This window comes from Urocitellus parryii, chromosome 2 (genome assembly GCF_045843805.1).
Source record: "Urocitellus parryii isolate mUroPar1 chromosome 2, mUroPar1.hap1, whole genome shotgun sequence".
NCBI lineage: Eukaryota > Metazoa > Chordata > Mammalia > Rodentia > Sciuridae > Urocitellus > Urocitellus parryii.
This window is the reverse complement of record NC_135532.1, coordinates 167772653-167796089: the sequence shown is the minus strand read 5'-3', so window position 1 is coordinate 167796089 and position 23437 is coordinate 167772653. Positions and strand designations below refer to the sequence as shown.

General features: G+C 31.7%; 1 protein-coding gene and 1 non-coding gene across 2 annotated transcripts in view; one reads left to right on the top strand and one right to left on the bottom strand.

Annotated features, from left to right (window-relative positions):
• The window catches only part of Gsk3b (glycogen synthase kinase 3 beta), a 160987-nt gene that overhangs the window by 102768 nt on the left and 34782 nt on the right, over positions 1 to 23437 (top strand). The window contains exons 6-8 of the mRNA XM_026393932.2: positions 2157 to 2263; positions 6635 to 6732; positions 21777 to 21872. Coding sequence (XP_026249717.1) covers positions 2157 to 2263; positions 6635 to 6732; positions 21777 to 21872 — 301 coding nt within the window. The remainder of the gene's footprint in view (positions 1 to 2156; positions 2264 to 6634; positions 6733 to 21776; positions 21873 to 23437) is intronic.
• Positions 21361 to 21491, bottom strand: LOC113188300 (small nucleolar RNA SNORA61). Its single transcript, XR_003301527.1, has one exon. It is a non-coding gene; the product is annotated as a small nucleolar RNA SNORA61 (small nucleolar RNA).

The following is a 23437-nucleotide window of genomic DNA, read 5'->3' as shown; positions in this document are numbered from 1 at the left end:
ACTGAGAATAATTGACTGCTAAGTACTTTAAAAAGACTATGACACCAAGATTAGTAGTTTCTTTTCTCTCTTAGTGTCAAAACACAGTTGGGACAGGCCATGTTGTTAGAACATAATATTTTATGTTCTAATTTGTGATAAGGAAGAAAAAACCTGGAAAATCCAAGTTAACACAGAGATCTCTTCAGGACAGAAAAGAGCAAAAGATTGTTTTAAATGATAATACCAGAGAGGAACTAACAGGATAACTGTTGGTACTAGACAGTTTATGGTGATGAAGGGTAAAAAAATTTAAGGTCATTTAGTCATCACTGACTAGAAATAAATTGAAGAAAAGAAAGCCTAGACTTTATTCTAATAAATTTGGAACAGGGATTTTATTTGTATGGTAAGACTGCATTTTTATAAACTCTTTGATAACAAAGGTGCTTTCTTGGTTTTTAACAAAATTGTTTTGGGCAAGTAGGGTTTGAGAGACACTTGATACTCTTAGGTACTAGGTTGGTGGAGATTTGAACAGACCAGTATTAATGTCTTATTATTAATTCTTTACTGGGTGAAACAGCACCTGAAGGTAGCTGAAGGGCTACATGGGCTAAGAATTCTCTTGGGTAGGGAGTTTTACAAACAGCCTTATTTTGTAAAAGAAAGAGGGTAGACACATATATCAAGTAGTGAAAGAGTCTATAGACTACAAAGCTTTCATTGTTACCATTTGACTTGCAGTGAATTTTTAAACTGTAATTGGAATCTATTTTGTTTTAAAAAGTGGACTTTTAAAAGTAGAAAAGTTTCTTATCACCTGTGCTTGAAATGAAATGTTTTAATTTTTAGAAAACATAAAAATACGTTTCATTTTTGATTCATGAAATTTTTGTTTGTCAGTACTTAGGGAGGGAGAGGGTGAAAAATAAACTTTTAAATCAATGATGAGCAGGGGATAGTGGTGCAGGCCTGTAATCCCAGTGGCTCAGGAGGCTATGGCAGGAGGATCACAGGTTCAAAGCCAGCCTCAGCAAAAGCAAGGTGCTAAGCAACTCAGTGAGACCCTGCCTCTAAATAAAATACAAAATAGGACTGGGGATATGATACAGTGGTCAGGTGCCCCTGATTTCAATCCCTAGTACCCCCTGCCCCTCCAAATGGTGATGAAGGGTAAAAAAATTTTAAGGTCATTTAGTCATCACTGACTAGAAATAAATTGAAGAAAAGAAAGCCTAGACTTCAAAATCCTTATGACTATTTTCATCCATTGTTATTCTGATTTTCCTGTACCTTTATGTCACATTTTTCTTGGCACTTACTTTTTAAAATTTTGTTGCATGTATTTATTTTCTGTATCTATGTTTGATGTTATTATGGTTAGCTTCTTCCGTAGCAGCTTATTTAAATGGTTAGCTTCTGTAGCAGCTTATTTTTTCTTCCGAGACATCTCAAAATATATTATGTACAATTTACTATAATGTTTAAAATACATACTACAAAGTATTTTAGAGTTCAAGTTGAAATAAGAGAACACATAGACTTACCACAAGAGACCGAATTTATAGGTTGTGAATAATTTCTTCCCTAAAGTTTAAGGCCTATCTTTTTGTAGTTTACTGGATAATGAGTATGTAAACAGTTAATAAATAAACCAAAATGTGGAAATTAAAGAGATTAGGTGTGTATTCCTTCAGATATTCATCCCGAGTCAGAAGTAAAATTGTAAGGATCGGGCCACATTTCTCACTCTTTTAAAGAAATATGTTGAATTAGAAATATTCCTTCTTCTATTCTGATCTGTTAGCATGCCTTTTGGTAGAGAGAGGTGTCTCTTCATTTTGTGCCCTTCCATCTTAATATTTTAGAAGTAGAATTTGGGAAACAGAATCAGAAGAAATTCAACATTTATTCTTTTCTGACTTTTTAATCTCTTTTTTATTAGGCAACAATTGAGCTACTCTGCCTTTTAAAATCTCTGTTCTATTTTACTGAAAAAAAAATGTGAGAAAATTGTAGGTTGGGATAGTTATGGTTCATATTTTCTCTTTTGTATATTGGATGATTGGAATGATATGAAGCTTAAAAGATAAACATTTGGTATTGTGCATGATAATTATAAGTTCCTTTAAAGTTTAAATTTTAAACACTTTTTATTTTTTATATTTTTATAGTGCAAAGCAGCTGGTCCGAGGAGAACCCAATGTTTCATATATTTGTTCTCGGTACTATAGGGCACCAGAGTTGATCTTTGGAGCCACTGATTATACCTCTAGTATAGGTAAGTTCTGAATCTGAATATAATGTTTATAATTATTAGTTGCATCTTGATTTTAACAATCATTATTATCAATCTACTTTCACTGGCCTAGAAAGAAGGGTGTTACCTATATTTTTTCTTAAAGATGAAATGTAGAAATATACATACATATATTTAAATTTTACATTTAAGAATTTATGATACACTTTGTAATCTTTAGGATTTTTTTGAGTACTAAAATTATAAAGCTATAGTTGGTTATATATTTGTTTTTACCTTATTAATGGTTCAAATCCTAAGTTGTATACCTTTCTTAAATTTGCATGAAATGTTCAGTTCTGAGCTTGATTGCCAGTTAGAGAATTTAATGTTATTTCATTGTTAATAACACAGGTGATAGGCTGACCATATTATTGAATTCATCCCATGCTGTCTTATTTTGGTTATTTAACTTCAGGTCAGCATAAATCATTAGCAGTTCAACCAAGATCACTGATTCTTTTTTTTTTTTAATTATTTTTAGTTGTAAATGGACACGATACCTTTCTTTATTTATTTTATGTGGTGCTGAGGATTGAAGCCAGTGCCTCACTTATACGAGGCAAGGTTGAGGTACAACCCCAGCGTCCAGCTCACTGATTCTTTAGAAGTCTGTAGCAGAGATGTTTAGTGATTGAAGGATATGAATGGAGACAATTAATTGGAGTCTCTATTGACCTTTTCTTCCCCATTTTAGCACCCTGGTTAAAATACAGACCATACATGAACAGCTGTACATGAATAGGAAACTAAGAAACAAGGGGCAAGCTTAGGCTATATGGTGCAAGTGGACACAAAAAATTATTTTATTCTTTTATGTTTTTTCTGATTAGAATTCTGTAGTCCAAAATTGGAACATAGAAAAGAATAAATACACAGCCCCCTAAAAACCCTGGAGTACCGAAAACTTAAAAAAAGAAAGAAAAAGAACAACAATTTTGGAAACTTTTTGGCTTTATGATACAAATAAAAATTCTCTAATATGAACAAACTCCTTAAATAGAAACACATTTTCATTTTCATTTTGCCAAAAAGGGATATGCTGGATTACATTTTCATTTGTTCCAAGGTACTAGAGTTTCATCTAGCATTTGTTTTGTACCATCAAGTGCAAATTTCTACCCAGTGAAATAGCATATTCTTTAAGAAAATAGGTTTGCTCTCCAGGACCTCTGAAAATATCCAGAAGACCTAGGGTTCTACAGAGCACACTTTGAGAACTGCTGCACAAAGGGAGAGAGAATATAACACTGTGTGTATGTAATGCTAATGTCTGTGTTATGTGGTAATATGTTAAAAGACAAATGAGAAGTGGTACAAAGAGTATTTTCCCTGAGTTCAACCTGGATTTGACTTCCAAATCTTGTAATATTGTGCTGAGCTGAGCTGTAAGATGGAAATTAGATATTAACAGTTCTACCTACCTTTGTTAGTGTCTGTGAGAGTCCATAAAATATTTGTGAAAGTGCTATAGAAATGTAAAGTGATGTTCTTTCTGTGGCATTTGTTAATTTGAATGGCCCCTAGAGTAAATTTTACCTATTTGTCTTTGGAAATCTCATTGAATTTTTTTTAGCTACTTTATATTTTATTCAAATATGTGATACTAATGATCTTCAGAAATGACACAGGAATGAGTTGTGCCCAGGTCACCTAAAATAAATGCACTTTGGTTCATCCGAAAAAGTCTCATAACTCTTATCATCTACCACATGGAATGTCTATATAAACTAGGGATTTTGAAGCCCTAGCAAACCTAGATTTGATCTGCCTCTTAAGGCTCTGAAAAAATTGTAAACACCCCCCCCCAAAAAAGGGGATATTTTGAAGTATACTAATACAGGAACATTTTTAAGAATAATGTTAGAAATGATAATCACTTAAGACTGATTATATTATCTTACTGAGAGATGAATGAATTAGAACAAAGGCTTTCTTTTTAGGATAGTTAAGCAATATGGACTCTTGAAGAAGCTGTTATTCTGTGACTTTGAGACAGTGTTGTCTTCACTGGGAATTAAAGGTGGATTCCAGGTCTAGGGCTCTGCTATCAGCAGCTTTTCCTTTGACATTTATCATTTCTGTTTACATTTATCATGTTGTTTACATTTATCATGCCTGAATAAGAGTTAAGTATGAAACAGAATGCCACTGTGTCTCAAACCCCAAATAACTAAATTTCAATGGACCAGAACCCTTTGGGGGGGGGGGGCGTGAACCTATTGTTTAGTTGAATTTTTATTCTGTTTGGAGAGTTTCCCATTTTGTCCTGTGAAGTAAGAACAAAAGAGTTGTGGTATCCCCCTGGTGTTTTAGTCAGCTTTTCTCATTGTGAGTAAAGGATCTGGTGAGAACAATTGTAAAGAAGGAAGGTTTATTTAGGGACTCATGGTTTTGGAAGTCTCATAGTATCCATAGATAGCTGGCTTTATTCCTAGGGGTGACACAGAACAACATGGTGGAAGAATGTGGCAGAGAGAAGCAGCTCACATGGTGATCAGGAAGCAGAGAGAAAAACTTTACTCACCAGATACCAATATATACTCCATAACTACACCTCCAATGAACCACTTCCTGCAGCCATACCCCACCTGCCTCCAGTTACCACTCATTTCATCCCATTAGAGGTTTAATTCACTGATGAGGGTAGGACTATGACCCAATCATGTCTCCTCCAAATCTCTTGCATTGTCTTACACATCAGCTTTTGGGGGTCACTGCATCTAAACCATAACACCTGGTTTTAGTATTTTGACTGACTTAACATGAATCAAAGGGTACTTAGTATAGTTGTCACCTAATTTTTTGATTTTTAATTTTGGTGAGAACTACTAGGTAATAGTATTCCTTGATTTTATTTCATGTTTTCCATATTTATATTGAATCCTCCTATTACATTCTCGGTTGTTTTTTTAATGCATTCCCCAGTAATTTTTCTGACCTTGCCTTATGAGATGAATTATTCAGTATTATTAAGGAAAAAAGTAGGTGCACACTAACTTCTGTCTAATCAGATAGGAAGGAAATATTTAAAACTTGAATCAAAATAAAATATTTAGTAAGATGTACTTTTCCATTTGGATCTGTAAAATTTAGTACAATTGGCTTTGAGTGAAATAAAGAGTTTCTAGTAGGTTTTCACATTTGTTCCATTGAGCAGTTTCTTAAGGTAACACATAGGACTGACTGTCTTGGTCTACATTATAGAACCAGTGTCTTGACTGTCATTACTTGGAGCTGAACAAAATCAACTTGAATTTTCTCAAATGAAATCTATGACTTGTTTTAGGTCAATAAAAGTAATCACTTGAGCAGAGATTTTTGAATCCCTCTTGAGATGTACTATCTCCATACCATTCACTATTATTCTCCTTCCCTACGTGTAGATAGAAAAACCTATCTAGCACTAATATATGTTCACCACCCTAAAGTACTTCAGTCTTGATATAGCAGTAATATATGTTCATCTCCCTAAAGTACTTCAGTCTTGGTACATACAAACCCCAGGAATCTCAGAAACCTGAAAACTGAAAAATAGCTTTTCTTTGCAGGAAATGTTAATAGTAGAATTTAACTGTAGTGATCACTTATATCAGTTAATTTATCTTCACATATTTTTTTGGCAGAAAGAGGGTGTTATTAATGATTAGTCAAGGATAATAGATATAAACCAGGAATATACTAGATAAGCCAGATGTTTGCTTTAAATTAATTTTTAAAATTTACTGTTATTCAATTTATTGATTACATTATTTTTAAAAGTTTTCTATTTGGGATACCCATTTTGACTTAAAAATGAATTATTTTTGATGATTTATGAAATGAAATATATACCTCTCTGTCTTTGCCATTACTTTGCATTTAGAATGATAATATATTTAAGCATATTTCTCTGTCAGTCATGTCACATAAAAGTCAACCATTTAAAAGTCACAATTTTCATTGGTTTAAAAAACAGTGTCTGTGGGAGTTTGAACCCTGTATTGCTCCTCCTCTGTAAGCATCTCCTAACATGCAGAGATTGTGTCACTTTGACTGTTTTTAAGTAGAGAAGTACACAGTCATTCTGTGGCTTTGGAACTTTAATCCTCTCTTGAAGACCTGGTAGTTGAAAATGATACTTTATGCTTTATTGGAATATTCTTATTGGCCTTATTTCATCCTTGTTAAGTGTAACACTAATTTAAAATTGAATTGGGAAATTTTTTGTATTTTTTAAAATCCTGTTTAGGATTATACAATCCTTGTGATATTTGCTTTGTGATCAGCGTAATTTAAGTAAAATTAGAAAATATATACATTTTTTTTTCAACTTAAGTTTCAGAGTCTAATAAATCTTTATGTTCTCTTCAGATGTATGGTCTGCAGGCTGTGTGTTGGCTGAGCTGTTACTAGGACAACCAATATTTCCAGGGGACAGTGGTGTGGATCAGTTGGTAGAAATAATCAAGGTGAGAAGATTGAATTTGAGTTTTTAACTGAAAGTAATTTTGATGCTGTTTTAGTAATATATCACAAACACAAACACACATGTGCAAGAAACTTAAAAAATGGAGAAAGTGATTCAAGATCATGTAGCAAATTCAGGTGTAGAGCAGGTAAAAGAACCCACTAATAATTGAGTTCTCTTCATGTTGAATAATTCTGGAAAGTCTATTTTCTGTGTCTGATGAAAGAAAGGGATCTGTTTCAAAGCGTTAGATTACTACTTTGAGATGCAGCCCATTGTATATTTGGACAGCTAGAAATCAGCTTTTATTATGCTGAGCCATAATTCTCTATAATTTCAAGCATTGAGCATAGGACTACAATCAAGTTATTTTAAAGCTTTATACTTCATTCTATAAAAATGTTTTTTCTTTTAGTCAAGGGGATTTTGCTAGTTGTCATTGTGTGCACATGTGGTTGAAAAGACCAGTGTGAGATCCTTGATCTTCCTTACTGTCCATAAAATTTTTTACAATTTTCAGCTGAGACTTCTCTTTATTTTCTAAAAGTCTAAAAATACTTCCCACTATTAAAATTAATAGTGCTGTAATACAGAATTGGGCAAACTATTTCTATTAAGAGCTATATAAAATATTTTAGGCTTTGTGGGCCAAAAGGCAGAATCAAAGATGTTATATATGTACTTAAATAATGAAAGAGAAAACATATTTGCATTCTTTTTTTATTAATAAAAATGTAATAGGAAATGAGCACAATTGTTTTTATTTGTAATGTAGGTATATTAAGCAGAAGAATAAATGCTTTTTTGGGAGGTATAAATATTTCTTTAATTGTAGTTCAATTTAATATTCCATATCACCAAGTTGATTACAAATCAGTAAAAATTAATTCTTAATTCTTGAGCCCTGTTGAAACAGAGTGGGTTCTATAGTTTCCTGACCACTAGTCTAGTACAGCCATTTAGTATTTCTTATATCCCTAGGCTTTCACTTGATATACTTGAATTCATATGCTATAATTCTTTAGGCATGTTGCTGTTCTATTTGTCATAAACATTTGTTCATTAGAATTGTATCATTTCTCTACAAATTATTTTTAAATTTTGCAATGATTTATTTTGTTATTAATTAATTCATACATGATCCAAATAAAATTGCTCAACTTATTTGGTAAGTCCATACCTTGTATCTGCCATAATATCTTATGAACCTTTATCTAGAGCTTGTTTGTGCCACTTTTAGTCATTATAATTTAATTTTTTTCTAATTTAACTTTAGATTTCAGTAGAAACTGTTAACTTTAATCAGGGCTTTAGATACCTTTCTCTGAATTTAAGTGGAAACTGAAAGTGGATAATCATATAGCAAATTGCATAAAGCTTTTTATGTGGTAGATTTGCAGCAGTTAAACTTTGTAAGCAGGGACTTCATTTATTGTCATGTTTTAATGTCTAAAGGTACAAAGCAGATTTCAGTAAAGGTTTGAATTTAATTTAAGCTGCTAGATCATTACCTTTTCATGATTTTGAAATTACCTGGGAATTTATAAGTAGATGTGGTTGTTGTATATGTTGTTTATTAAATTTTATTGGCTCAGATGTTCATGCTAGTAATTTATAGCATGAATAACTCAGTTTTATAAATTGAACAACTTTATCTAATTCTAGCTACTCCCTTTTCAAAATGTTTATATATTTATTTTAGTTATAAATGGACCTTTATTTTATTTATATGTGGTGCTGAGAATCAAACTCAGGGCCTCACATATGCTAGGCAAGTGCTCTACCACTGAACCACATCCCAGCCCCTAGCTACCCTTTAAAAAAAAAAAAATTTTATTTTTCAGTTTTAGGTGGACACAATATCTTTATTTTTCATTTTTGTGGTGCTGAGGATCAAACCCAGTGCCTCACGCATGCCAGGCGAGCGCGCTGCCACTGAGCCACAACCCCAGCCCCAGCTAGCTACCCTTTTTAATGTTCCTCTAGGTCCTCTAATAAGAAAGTGTTCATAAAATATTTAGAATCAAATTCAAATTAGAATAAAACAAAGTCATGAAAAATCACTTCTGGCATGCACAACATAACTTTCTGAGATTAATTTTATTTACAGAATTATCAGATAAGAATTTTATATCAGTTGATCTCTGTATAGCTAAAAGAGGCTTGGATTTCACAGCATTTAAGAAAAGAAAAATTATGTTAGAACTTTTGGATAATACGATTTTTTTTTCTTAAACATATACTAGTTTAATTCTAATTTAAGTATAGATTTATATCTTCCTAAACACATAGTAGACATAGTAAACCCCAATATATCTGATGTGGTTTCATATGTGTGGTGAAAAATCAAATGTCTGGGAAAAAGCTGTACCAGACATATATTCACCGACATAACATTGTCATTTGGCACCTCTGCCATCAGGCATAGAAATGGAATTATTTAAAAACGAGAGAAAGCTTTTGTAATACTGGTAAGGGTGATTTTTTTTAAAAAAGATTTTTTAGTTTTCAGTGGACCTTTATTTTATTTATATGTAGTGCTGAGAATCAAACCCACTGCCTCGCACATGATAGGCAAGCACTCTACCACTGAGGCACAACCTCAGCACCAAGGGTAATATTTTTTAACGACAGTTACTTTTATAATATAATTTTATATGCTCATTGAAGAAGACTTAAGAAAGCACACACATATTTAAAGAAAAGAACAATCATTACTGCTATGTCACATTATTAAAAATAGTTATATAAATATGAATATTTTCTCATGTCCAGAAGTGTATTTTTAATGACTACATAGATTTCATCTATGATTATATTTTGAGTTTCATAATAAGATTCTGAAAAAAATAATATCATTAAGGTAAAGTGACATTGCTTTTCAAAAGAAGTTTACATGACATTGGCTTCTCAACATTTGATGATTGATTCTCTTAATAAGTGACAAATGTCCCCCAGAATTGCCCAAATGGATTAAAGTTGAAGCACTTCCAGACCTAGAATTGCTGTAGGTTTTACTCGTATTTTCTCTGAATTTAAATTTTAAGTAAGGAAAGGTTAACTACAGTTCCAAGTTTATTTTCTGGATTAAAACATCACAAAACTGAGAGTTGGGGGGAAACAACCTTTTGTAAGATTTTAAAGATTTTAAAATGTATTAATATGCCTAGAAATATACTTTCATTTTTTCCATAAACATTAACTTATATTTTAGTAATAATTTGACCATTGCTTTTGAAAGAAAGAGTTTTAGGGCAGAATTAGTCAAATTTCTACCTCTTGATAGAATTTCAGTAGCTTCTCTAGTTTTAGTAATTATAGTTGTAAAAACTGTCTTCTAAATTTGGTATGCTAACATTGAAGATAGTGACATTAAATTATTTGCAATAATAAATTTTTATGTGACAAAGTTCTTTTCTTTTGTAAAACAATTTTACTGAAGTGTTAGTTTTTTCAGTGATAATTAATTAATTATGACATTGGGATAGATAGCTTTTACATAGATAAGAAGTAGTAAAATCATATCTCTAATTGAAACTTTATGTAAGAAATTTGAAGATAAAACACAGTGAGATTTAGATAATCTTTTAAATTTTTTTATTAGTTCCTTTTAGGTATATATAAGAATAGGATTCATTTTGATACAAGAGCGTAGAATAGAATTTACTCTCTAATTCAATCTTTAGTAATTTCCCTTTCCCTTCCTTCCTTCCTTCCTCCCTCACCCGTTCCCTTTCCTCTACTTTAGTGATCTTTCTGCTATTTACTTATATTTTTTTTAATTAGTACCTGTGGTTATAAATAAAAGTTAGTTCACTGTGTATGTACATAAGAGAATTATGTCAGATTCATCCCGCTGTTCTTCGCTTATCCCATTCTCTCCTCCCACCTCCTCTATTCCTCTTTACATTCCACCAATCTCTCTCTATTTTAATGGAACCCACCCACCAACCTACACAGGCACACACTTCCCCCCCATTTTGGATTAGCTTCTGCTTATTAGAGAAAACGTTTGACCTTTGACTTTCTGGATATTACTTATTTCATTTAGCATGATGGGCTTCTGTTCTACCTGTTTTCTAGCAAACGTCATAATGTTATTTTTCTTCATGAGTTATACACCATTGTATATATACACCATATTTTCTTCATCCATTCATCTAGGTTGTTTCCATAGCTAGGCTGTTATGAATTGTGCTAAAAACATTGATATGCTGTAACCATATAGTATGTTGATTTTGGATCTTTTGGATATACACCTAGGAGTGGGATAGTTGGGTCACATTGTTGTTCCATTCCTGTTTTTTTAAAATATTTTTTATGTGTTTTAATTCGTTATACATGACAGTAGAATTCATTTATGTACTTTGATATATTATACATAAATGGGGTATAATTTATCGTTTTTCTAGTTGTACATGTTATAGTATTACTTTGGTCGTGCAGTCATATATGTACATAAGGTAATAATGTCAGTTTCATTCTACTATCCTTCCTAATTAAGGAATTTCTGTATAGCTTTCCAGAGTGGTTGCACTAATTTGCAGGCCTACCAACAATGTATGTGTATACCTTCATCCTACCAACATTTATTATTACTTGTGTTCTTGATAATTGTCATTCTAAATAGAGATGAAATCTTAATGTAGTTTTGATTTGTATTTCCTGATGGCTAGAAATGTTGAACATTTTTTAATGTATTTTTCGGCCATTTGCGTTTCTCCTTTTGAGAAATGTCTGTTTAGTTTTTTTGCCCATTTACTACTTGGGTTGTTTGATTTTTTTTTTTTTTTTTGGTATTAAGTTTTTTGAGTTCTTTACATATTTTGGATACTAATGGCCTGAGGAGCAGGTGACAAAGATCTTCTCCCATTCTGTAGGCTCGCTCTTCACACTCTTGTTTCCTTTGCTCTGTAGAAGCTTTTTAATGTGATGCTATCCCATTTATTGATTTTTGGTTTATATCTTGTGCTTTGAAACTCTGGTTACAAAAGAAAATTAATGCCTGTTCCAATATGTTGGAGTGTTGACCTGCATTTTTTTCTGTCAGTTGCAGAGTTTCTGATCTAATTCTTAAGTCTTTGATCCACTTTGAGTTGATTTTTGTGTGGAGTGAGAGGTAGGGGTCAAGTTTCATTCTTCTACAAATGGATATTCAGTTTCCTCAGCACCATTTATTAAAAAGGCTGTCTTTTCTCCAGTGTATGTTTTTGGCACCTCCGTCTAGTATCAGATGACTGTATTCTGTGTGAGCATTGGTCATATATGTCTCTTTTGGTGTTAGTACCATGCTGTCTTTGTTACTGTAGATCTTTAGTATAATTTGAGGTTCAGTGTTGTATGCCTTCCCTCTTCACTCTTCTCACTATGAATTACTTTGGCTATTCTGGGTCTCTTATTTTTCCAAATGAGTTTTAGAACTGTTGTTTTTTTTTCCCAGTTCTGTGAAGAATATCGTTGGTATATTCGTATATTGCTTTTGGTAGTATGCCATTTTTACAATGTTAATTCTGCTTATCCAAGAACATGAGACATCTTTCCATTTTCTAAGGTCTTCTTCAGTTTCTTTCTTCATCATTCTGTTACTTTTCATAATAGAGGCCCTTCACTCCATTGTTAGATTAATTCCCAAGTGTTTTTTTTTTAAGGTAATTGTGAATAGGATAGTCTTCCTGTAGTTTTATAATTTGAGTATAGGAAAGTGATTGATCATATGATCTTTTGACAGCTGGAAGGATGTTGCTCAGTGATAGAGCACTTGCCTAGCATGTAAAGGACCTGGATTTAATCCTCAGCACCACAAAAAATCATCATCTTTTGATTATTATGTTATTGTGGCCAAGTTGATTGATTTAATTTCTTATGGTGTTTGTCCATAAGAAAAGATTTAAAAGGGCTTTCAAATTTTTATCAGTGGGGAGTGAAATTAAGAGGAAGGGGAAGGAGAGCATTTTTAAATTTTTTTGCTTTCTACCGTTCTTTGATAGTGTTTGTTTGTTTTAAGGAATTTGATATTTTGTTTGTTTTAAGGAATCCAATCACAGAGTTAGAAAAAAAGATGCTTTTGATGGTTTTGTACTGAAATCTTTCATTAGTAAACAAATAAAAATGGTTATATTAAATTAAGAAAGTCACAATTTTTGTTACAAATGTTGTCTAAATAATTGTTTTCCTAGTCTTTTAGTTTGATGATTGTTCATGGTGTAATTTAGCAAATCAGTGCATTTCTGGCTCCTTGGAATCTTATATTTTTGAATAACAAGAAATTACTGCTATTCATAAAAGCCTGTCACTCAGTGAGACCTTACTTTGTCCCAGGCACTAGGCTAAGCAGTATACATTCATTCCAACATTTAATCCTGTATTAACCCTAGAAATTAAGTTTAATTATTGTTATTGTTGTTATCACCACCAACACATATCCAGTAGAGTTGAAGTAATGGACTGATTGATCATCAGCTAAATTGATATTCTCTGTTCTTGGAATTTGGTAGCTTTGGAGAAAACACTATGATCCTTAATGTCAATTTGATATCTAGATATCCCATCAAGTAATATTTATTATTTAGTGTAAGACTAGTATAAAAATTTATTGCCACAAATGTAGAAAACAACCCCTAAATCTTATTGTAATCAGTTTACCAAATCATTTTGAAGTCTCATTAGACTAGGCTTCATTTTGCATCAACTAATACAGTCAAGAGTATATTGGTTAATTCCTTTGATTTCAAGTACAGTCCGATCTTATTTTCACCATTTTTGTTTAGCAAGCATTTTAGATTTTCACTTCCTATACATTCCTTCCTTGGCATATGATCTTTTAATCAGAGCTCTAAGATACTAAATCAGAGTTTAATAAATACACACACATAAACACACACTTCTTTCAGGGCGTCAGTTAATACATTTTCTTTGAAGTTATCTGTAAAATGTTTGTAAAGGGGAAGATGAGGCATGATAGAAATCTGTCAGTTGACAACATTCATTGGCTACACCTGACCTTTTTTACCCTAAGGAACTCTGGATTTTTTTTTGCAATAAAATGTTCAATATTTTTTAAAGCAATGATTGTTAGCAGTCGGATAGTGTAAAAAGAAAAATATATATGTATATGTGTGTGTCTGTATGCACAGCAACCTTGTAGATGGGTGTATTTATAATTTTTTAAAGATTGCTATTTCATATTCATAAGACAATTTTTTATTACTTTGTTGATATAGGATATAAGGAAAAATGAAAAATCTTGGATTGTGGTGCTACAAAGAATTTACAGTATTAGTGTTTCACAAAGAAAGCAAGAACTGGGTAATATGTTTACAGGATTTTTGTGTTATATAAGAGAATGATATTTTTAAAGAAATATAGTGTTGTTTTTTAACCCGAGATTCAGATATCTTCCTTTCTGTTTTAAACTCCTTCTTGAGTATATTTACATGTATTTTTGTCTAGATTCACTTAGGGAGAGAGGAAAAAAAAGGTATTGTGAATCTATATCAACCAAGAATGAATTTTTTACTTTCTGATCAGTAGTTTGCATAATCGAAATAATAGTAATCTTTTTGTGAGGGAAGGTAGGAACTTGTTTCCAAGTATAAAATTTTATTCAGTTAAAATAATAATAATAATTCAGGCCAAAGCAGTCTTGAAAAAGAAAAAAATAAAGTTGGAGTAATCACACATGAAAACATACAATAAGTTTTCTAAACTTATTTATGTAGCTGTAGAAAATGTAGTCAATAGCATGAATGTATCTATGTAGATCAATGGAATAGAATTCAGAGTCCAGAAATAAACCTCTTTATTGTCAATTGATTTTTTTTGCGGGGGGGGGGGGTGGTTAACAAGTATTTCAAGACAATTCATTGGGAAAAGAATAGAATTTTCAACAAATGGTTCTTGGACAACAGGATATCCACATGCAAAAGAAATAAATTAGACCTAACTTATACCATATACACTCATATGTATATGAGAAAAGGGAGCCCTTATACACTGTTGGTGAGAATGTAAATTAGTACAGACATTATGGAAAACTATATGGAAGTTCCTCAAAAACTAAAAATAGAATTACAATATGATCCTGTAGTCTCACTACTGACTATGTAGCCTGAGGAGTTGAAATCACTATGTGGAAGAGATATCTGCACTCCCATATTCATTGCAGCATTATTTACTATAGTAAAGACATGAAATTAGCCTCAGTGTTCATAAATGGATGAATCAATGAAGAAAATATATAATGGAATACTGTTCAACCTTTAAAAAAGGAAATTCTGTTATTTGTGATTGTATAAATGAACTTGGAGGATATTATACTAAGTGAAATAAGCTAGGCTTAGAAACATCAAAATCATGTGTTTTCTCACTTATATGGAAAGTCCAAAATAGTCAAACTCATAAAAGCAGATAATAAGCTGGTATTTACCAGAAGACAGGAGAGAGGGAGAGTGGGAGACATTGGTCCAAGGGTTTAAAGTTGCAATCAGACAGAAATCAATGATAAGTATTTAAAGTAATGAATGGAGTAATTAGCTTCATTTATCATTCTACACTATGTATGTATATAATAACATCACTGTATCCCATAACTGGTCAATTATAATTGGTCAGTTAATTGATTTTACAAAATGAATTCGAAGTGGATAGAAGACCTAAAAGCAAGAGCCAAAACTATAAAATTTATACAAAGAAAAGGTATAATCTTTGTGCCCTTCAGTTGGACATTATAATTTCTACATGTGACATAAAAAGTGACAAAAGAAAAAGTAGATAATGGACTTAATCAAAATTAAAAACTCCTGTGGTTCAAAGGACACCATCAAAAAGTTTAAAGATAAAATGGGAGCCAATTTTTATAAATCACATCTGATAAAGGATTTGTATCAAGAACTTATATAGGAATTCTTAATAACTCAATAATAAAAAGACAGCCTAATTGAAAAATTAAAAAAAGCATCTGCTTAGACATTTCTCCAGACAAGATATGCAAACAAATAGTAATCACACAAAAAATGCTCAACACCAATTGGATGTGCTAAAATTTAAAACAATAACTAGTGTTAGGATATAGAAAATTGGAACTCTCAAACATTTGCTGGTGGGATTGTAAAATGGTGCAGTTGGGGCCTTCCTCAAAATATTAAACATTGAGTTACATTATGACCCAGAAATTCAATTCAAAAATATGTGCTTGAGAGATTCGAAAACATGTCTAGGAAAGAGGTAGAAATTAAATCAAATCTATGTTGAGAATTTATTGTTTTAGGTATTTGAATCTAATAGATATTTTAAAAAGAAAATAAAAGCCTGTAAATTGTAGGGAAATTCCAGAGGAGATAACATTTCATCAATCTTCTGGAAATAAAATATATAGTAGTAATTCCATTGTCATTAGAGAACTGATATTTTAAAATATAATTTTTTTTTAAAGTAGGGAAATTTGCCAAACTTAGGATATAGGCAACCCACCTAACAGTATTCCAAATTGAATATCTAGTTCTTTTATTCAGAAATGAAATGAAGATGTTTACTTAATCATGCCTATAGTAGCTTTTGCATATTCTTGTTTTACATATTTTCTTCACTTATTTAAATAGCTTTTACTAAATTTATTACAAATTAGCCTAGCTGTATGTCCCTTCAGTCTTTCAAGTTACATACCACCTTAATCATTGATTAAGTGATTTGATTTAGTGAAATGATTTTTACTAAGTGTTGGGCTTTGAACATGGAAAGGGGATTTCCACTAGTTGAAGTGGTTGGTGTACTTGGAGTACCTGGTGAGATCAGATCTATAGTGTGTTTCATTATGGTTGTACAGCTCTATTATTGAAGTTTGGCGACCTCTCGTGTACAGTTATAAAATAACAAGGCTATGGAAGAAACATTTCAGAGCTTTCTGTCAGATGCTTCCTTGCTTTGAATTTGAGGATGGTAATTTTCAATTCATAATTCCTGATTTGATATTTATCCATGGATAAATTTGTAATAAATTTATTTAAATGAAAAGTTTTACAAGAAATGTGATGGGACCAGGTATAGCTGAAATGATTGATTTATTATAAGGGGATGAATAGCCGCCACAGGATATGACCATTGGAACAGAAGAGAGAATCCAGAAATAAATCCACACATTCACAACCAAATTATTTGACAGTCACCAAAAAACATAGAAGAAAGGATAATTTCTGTAATAAATGATGATGAGAAAAGTAGATACCTATATACAGAAGAATGGAACTATATCCCTGTCTCTTGCCATGTAAAAAGAAAAAAGCCAACTCAATATGAATCAAAGACCTAAGTGTAAGATATGAAACTACTAGAAGAAAACATAAGAAACATAACTTCAAGACATCCATATAGGAAACGATTTTGGGGAGTATGTCCCCATAAGTTCAGGCAACAGAAGCAAAAACAGTTTTTATCAAACTAAGAAGCTTCTGCACAGCAAACAATAGAATGAAGATAGATTGCAGAATGGAAGAGAATATTTGCAGACTGTTTATCAAACAAGATATTAATATCCAGAATACATAGGAAACAAAAAGCAAAAAAAATCTGATTTTTAAAATTGGCAAATGAGCTGAATATACAGTTTTCAAAAGAGGATATGCAAATCGCCAGCATTTTTATGAGCATATGATCAACATCACTAATCATCAGGGAAATGATGATCAAAACCAAAATGAGATACCATATTACCCCAGTTAGAATGGCTATATTTAAAAAGACAAAAGAAAAAAAGAACCTGCTGGCAAAGGATGCAAAGAAAGAACAACACATTGTTAGTGAGAATGTAAATTAGTATGTCTGTTATGGGAAAACAGTATGATTTCTCAAAAAACTAAAAATAGAACTGCCATATGATCCAGTTATTCCACTGTTGTCCATTTCCCAAAGGAAATGGAGTAGTATATCAAAGAGATAACTGGGCTCTCATCTCATGTTTATTGCAGCCCTACTGATTATAGCCAAGATACAGAGTCAGCTGAGTTATCCATGAGCAAGTGAATGCACAAATTAAATATGAAATATGTACACAATGGGATACTCCCTGGCCATTAAGAAAGAGAGAGAGAGACAGCGACAGAGAGAGAAAGAAAGAAAGAAGAAAGAAAGAAAGAAAGAAAGAGAGAGAAAGAGAGAGAGAGAGAGGAGGACATTGTGTTAAGTAAAATAAGCCAGGCACGGAAAGTGAAATTCCATGTGTTCTTACTTAAAAATATAAAACCTACACTCAGCTAGTTTTGAACTTTAATAAAGGTAGTCATACTATAGGTATTCATTGTTGAGTAAAAATTCATCCCTGTGTTCATCCATAAGATGGATATTTATTTACATTGCTAGTTTATATGCCATTGGCTATATAACAACTTACATTAATTCTGTTGATGGATTTTTTGCTTTTTGTCATCAATGTTTATTACTTTGAACCATGTGGTTTTAAATGTATAAGAATTTCTCTTGGTTAGGCTATATAACTTAAAATGAACAGTTCATAGGTTCAATGAATCTATGCATTTATAAATACTCATTTATTCATTTCATTCCTGTTGTTTTTCAACTGGATTGCATGTGGAGGAACAAAATTATTGATAGGCTCATTAGTACTCCCTCATTCTTCTTTACTCTTTTCCCTGTCTCCCAGTACTTATACACAGACACACCCTCCCCTTCATCTGAAGTATAGTATAGTATAATATATAAGTGCTTGCTTGTATTTGAAAATAAAAACAAATGCTTTTTAGCCTTCTTCTTTTATGCATGAACAATGCCTGGCTTATAAATGTCTATTATCTATAGCTACTGAGACCAGAGATTTCCTTTCCTGATACAGATAGCGTGTTCCTTTCTGTTAAACTAAAAATGTACTCCAAGAGGGATGAGAGGAGGGTATATAGTTGGAGATGTATTACTAGTACCCCCCAAGACTGTACTCTCCCCCAGAGTAGTGTTAGAAATAGGATTTAGAAGATGTGTTGTAATGTAGATTATTTTTACATTTTTAAATTTTCTTTCCAAGAATATCAAAAGATTACTCAGAAATTTTAAATGGTTAAAGGTCAGTTTATAGTTAACTAGATTATTTTTTTATACCAGTGAATAATACAGATCAGAATATCCCTTCCATCTATTTTAACCCAAACTTTATGTATTCTAATATAATTTCTGAAAGTTCTCATTGCAGTTATAATTGGCATGTAGTAAACTGCACGTATTTAAAGTATACAATTTGATAACTTTTGATATCTGGATATATTTATAAAGTTAAGATAATGAACATAAGCATATACCTTCAGTAGTTTCCGTATCTGTAATTCTTTTTTTCAGCCACGTGTAGACAGAATGAATCTTATTTCTGTCACTATACCTAAAAATATTTCTAGAATTCCGTATGTATGGGCTTATAAGTTAGGTGTACTTTTTGGTCTAGCTTCTTTCACTCAGCATATATTTTTTAATTTATTCATGTTTTTTGTTTGTTTTTATCACCAAGTAGTATTTCTTCATATGATTATCCACCATTTGTTCATTTACCTGTTGATAGATGTTTGGGTTGTTTCCACTTTTTATCAGTTACATAAAAGGTGCTGTGTACATTTGTGTACAAGTTTTGTATAAATATTTGCTTTCATTTATCTTGGGTAATACCTAGGAATGGGAATGATGAATCTTATTAAATGTATATATTTAACATTTTAAGAAACTTTTTCAAAGGTACTACACCATTGTACACTTTCATTAGCAGTTCTAAAAGCTTTAATTGTTCTGCATCCTTGCCAAGACATGATATGTACAGTCAAACTTTAGCCTTTTTGTCAGGTACATATTGGTATATTGTGATTTTAATTAGTGTTTTCCTAACAATTAATGATGGTGAACATTTGCCTATTTGCTGTCTCTGTTGTCTTTGATGAGATGTCTTTTGACTGTTTTTATTGAGTTGTCTTCTTAGTGCTTTGTATTTATTTCTTACTCATTTTATTCCAAGTTATATTGTCTGCTGTCTTAAAGGTCTTTTTAAAAATGTTTTTTTCTTATGGTTGGGGTTATGGCTAAGTGGTAGAGCACTTGCCTAGCATGTTTGAGGCACTGGGTTTGATCCTCAACACCACATATAAATAAATAAATAATAAAGATACATTAACAACTAAAAAATATTTTTTAAGAAATGTTTTTCCTTCACTTTTGGTTCACACATATTAATTATACATACTTATGGGGTACAGTGTTGCATTTTCAACACATGTATATACAATGTGTAATCATCTTATTAGGGTAATTGGCATATCTATCACTTCAGGTATGTATGACTTCTTTGTATCGGGAATATCCATATTCTTCTCTACCTGCTATTTTGAAATATTTAATTGTTGTTAGCCATATTTAATCCTATTGTGCTATAGAACATTAGAAGTTACTCCATCTAACCAACTGCACCCTTATACCCACTAACCATCTTCCCATTTCTCCCTCTCCTATACCCTTCCCAAGTTCTGGTAATCAGTGTCTTATTTCTACTTCTTTTTTTTGCTTCCACATGTGAGAACATGCAATATTTGTCTTTGTATGCCTGAGTATTTTACTGTCCTTCAGTTCTATCCACGTTGCTATAAATGACAAAATTCATTTTTTATAACTGAATAGTATTCCATCATGTACATATACCAAAATCTAGGTTGATTCCATATCTTGACAATCAATGCCTTAATAAAACTTGTTTTATTATACAGATGTGTCTTCAGTATTTTCTAAACTATAAGAATTCTTTATGTATTTCAAACACTTTGCAGAATATGTTTTGCAAATGTTTTCTCCCAATCCATGATGAACTGTTTTTAAATTTTTAATGAAGTTCTGAAAGTTTTAATGGAGTCTAGAGAATTAGTGTCAACCAAAAATATGAAAATTTTTGCTTTATCTTGGATGATTATAGAACTATCCCTGATTATTCTCTGGTTGCTACCACACATTACTTATCATTGCATTATTCTCCTTCTATGTAATTGTCCTTGAATTGTAAATGATAAAATATTTCAACAAACTTTGGTTTTTTTCTGCATTCTGGGATTATAAAGATGAATAATATGTGGTATCTCTCTTCAGAGTACCCATTTTTAGCATTTAATATTTTCTTCTGATACCTTTCTTCTGAGGTCCGTGTACTTTGTTTAGTGCCTAGTATAGCTCTAAGTACTTAATATATTTTTGCCTGATTCCTTATTTCTTTTTGAAAATTTACAAATATGTGAGTTCATTGTAGGAAATCTGTTGTTCTTTGTGTCCTCCACAGATCATACTATAGTTCCTTATACTCAGGGGACACTCATAAATATTCAGTGATGGAATGAAATTAGTGATGACTAATATATTAGTAATATGATCTTTGGGTATACCTTACAAAGAGAGTAAAAGATACTTTCATTCCAGATTCGATAATTGCAGACAGATCATTTTTTAAAATAGAACAAAGATGATGATGCCTGATTCTTACTTGACTTTTAAAATTTTTGTCTAATTTATTTACTGTTTTGTTGTTGTTTTTTTTGTTTGTTTGTTTGTTTTGTTTTGTTTTGTTTTTGCAGTGGTGAGGATAAAACCCAGGACCTACTGCATTTTTTTTTAAACCTGTTTGAAACTATCCCACATACTATATGCCAAACTACAACACTCTAAGACCAGCTTGAATTTAGGTTTTCTCCTTTCACAGATGCTAAGGCCAGTGATCAGATCTGACAGGAAAGGAAACCAGAGGGTTACTTGACTATTTTTTAGTAATTTTTTTTAATGAGCCAGGTTTACATTTTTATTATCCTCAGAAATCTGTCTAAGATAGTTTAACATAGAATTTGATAGTAATTTAGAGCTGTTCAATTACTAAGTCAATTACTAATTGAAATGTTTTCCCAAAATTCTGCTCCATTCTCTTAGTTACTTTTTAAATTTGACTTTGAAATTCTTTTGTCATGAAACCAATGCATTAAACCACAATGACTATAAGTATGTGGGGAAAGATGGCAATAATTTTCTTCCTTTATCTAGGTCCTGGGAACACCAACAAGGGAGCAAATTAGAGAAATGAACCCAAATTATACAGAATTCAAATTCCCTCAAATTAAGGCACACCCATGGACAAAGGTGAGTCAAAATTAGTTTTTAAAGAAACCACATCAATCAATAGTTGATTTGGATTTTTTGTTCTTTATAAACTGAATTATTTTGAGACTAGATAGCTGCCTGAATACAAGCACATAGCAGTTCTGCATGTAAAGATAGTAATTGTACTTCAGTGTTTCATTGACTGTGTACAGTTTTGTTCCCATTGATTTCCTGTAGACAATTTCCAGCCTGGGCTTTCATTTGCAAGGTAAGGACCATGTATCTATATCATTAAAATATTGGAGTAGGATATTACATATAAAATTTGACAACCTGAAATTCAGAAGTTAATCTCTTCATTTACATAGAGTGCATACTTTAATATTATATAACAAATGATAACATACATTTCATATATTTTCTATATTCTTTGTTTAAATTATTAAAACATAGATCTAATTATAGATGTTGTTGTGTGATTTTCTTTCCTTGTTTACTTTTCTATTGGTATTTTGGGAGCAAGATTAAAAAGCAGATGTAATCTTGCTGTGAGTATATATTACAAGCAATTGCTGTATTTACAGGATGTCAAAAGCCATTGGAAAAACCTAATCTTAACATTAAATGGAACCAGTTCTAAAAGCACAATTATTAATTTACTAGAAAACTTTGATACTTAAATGATTTTAAGAAAGATTTTATTACAATCATCTCAATTTGATTTGTGAGATTGTGTGCAAAGAAAACAATAGAAACAGAGTGAACTCTAGCTTCTTTATTTTACAGATTCCGAAACTGACCAAAGATAACCAAGCAAGTTATCCAAAGTTACATAGGCGACCTGTAACACATTCAGGATTAAACTGTGTGTGTGTGTGTGTGTGTGTGTGTGTGTGTGTGTGTGTGTTTAATGCTAGATCTTTAAACTTATAGTAATGTGCTAAGTACCATTATATGTCACTGTATGTTTTTTTTTTTGTGAATTAGATTCAGTGTACTCTCTATTATGTATTTCAAGCAGACACTTTCTATATTTAAAAATATCCACAGAGCTATTTGTTTTGTACATTGAAAGTTCATTTAGTTGGTAATAGATCTTTTACAAACAGGAATTGAAGTAATCTAGAGCTGTTGATTAAATAATTTACACTACCTAGAGTCAAAGCATGTCTGTCCCTTTCTTCCTGTTCTTCTCAATGGTATTGTAATTCTATTTGCTTTTCTTAAAGTTCTCACAATCTCATTACCTCTCTTTTCTAATTATTTCCTATTTAAGTCTAAGACCTCAGTAATATTTTAGTGCCAGAGATTTATTGGTTATAGCTTTTGTTGGCCAACAGACCAAGGTGTATACTCCCTTCCTTTAAAAAAAAATTCATGATGTGCACCAAATAATCTTTGATAAGGTTTCTTTTGATCTTTGATTAAGGTTTAATTGAGATCTGAGTCACAAGATATCTGGAGTTTCTCACCTGGCTCTATCCCAGAGATTGCCAGGGAGCCTATTTGGATTTAGGGGCTAAATTGCAGTTTGGATCCATTAGCTTATTACAAGTTAAAGTGTTTATAATAAATGGTTTGTAGTATACTGTAATTTCAGCCAG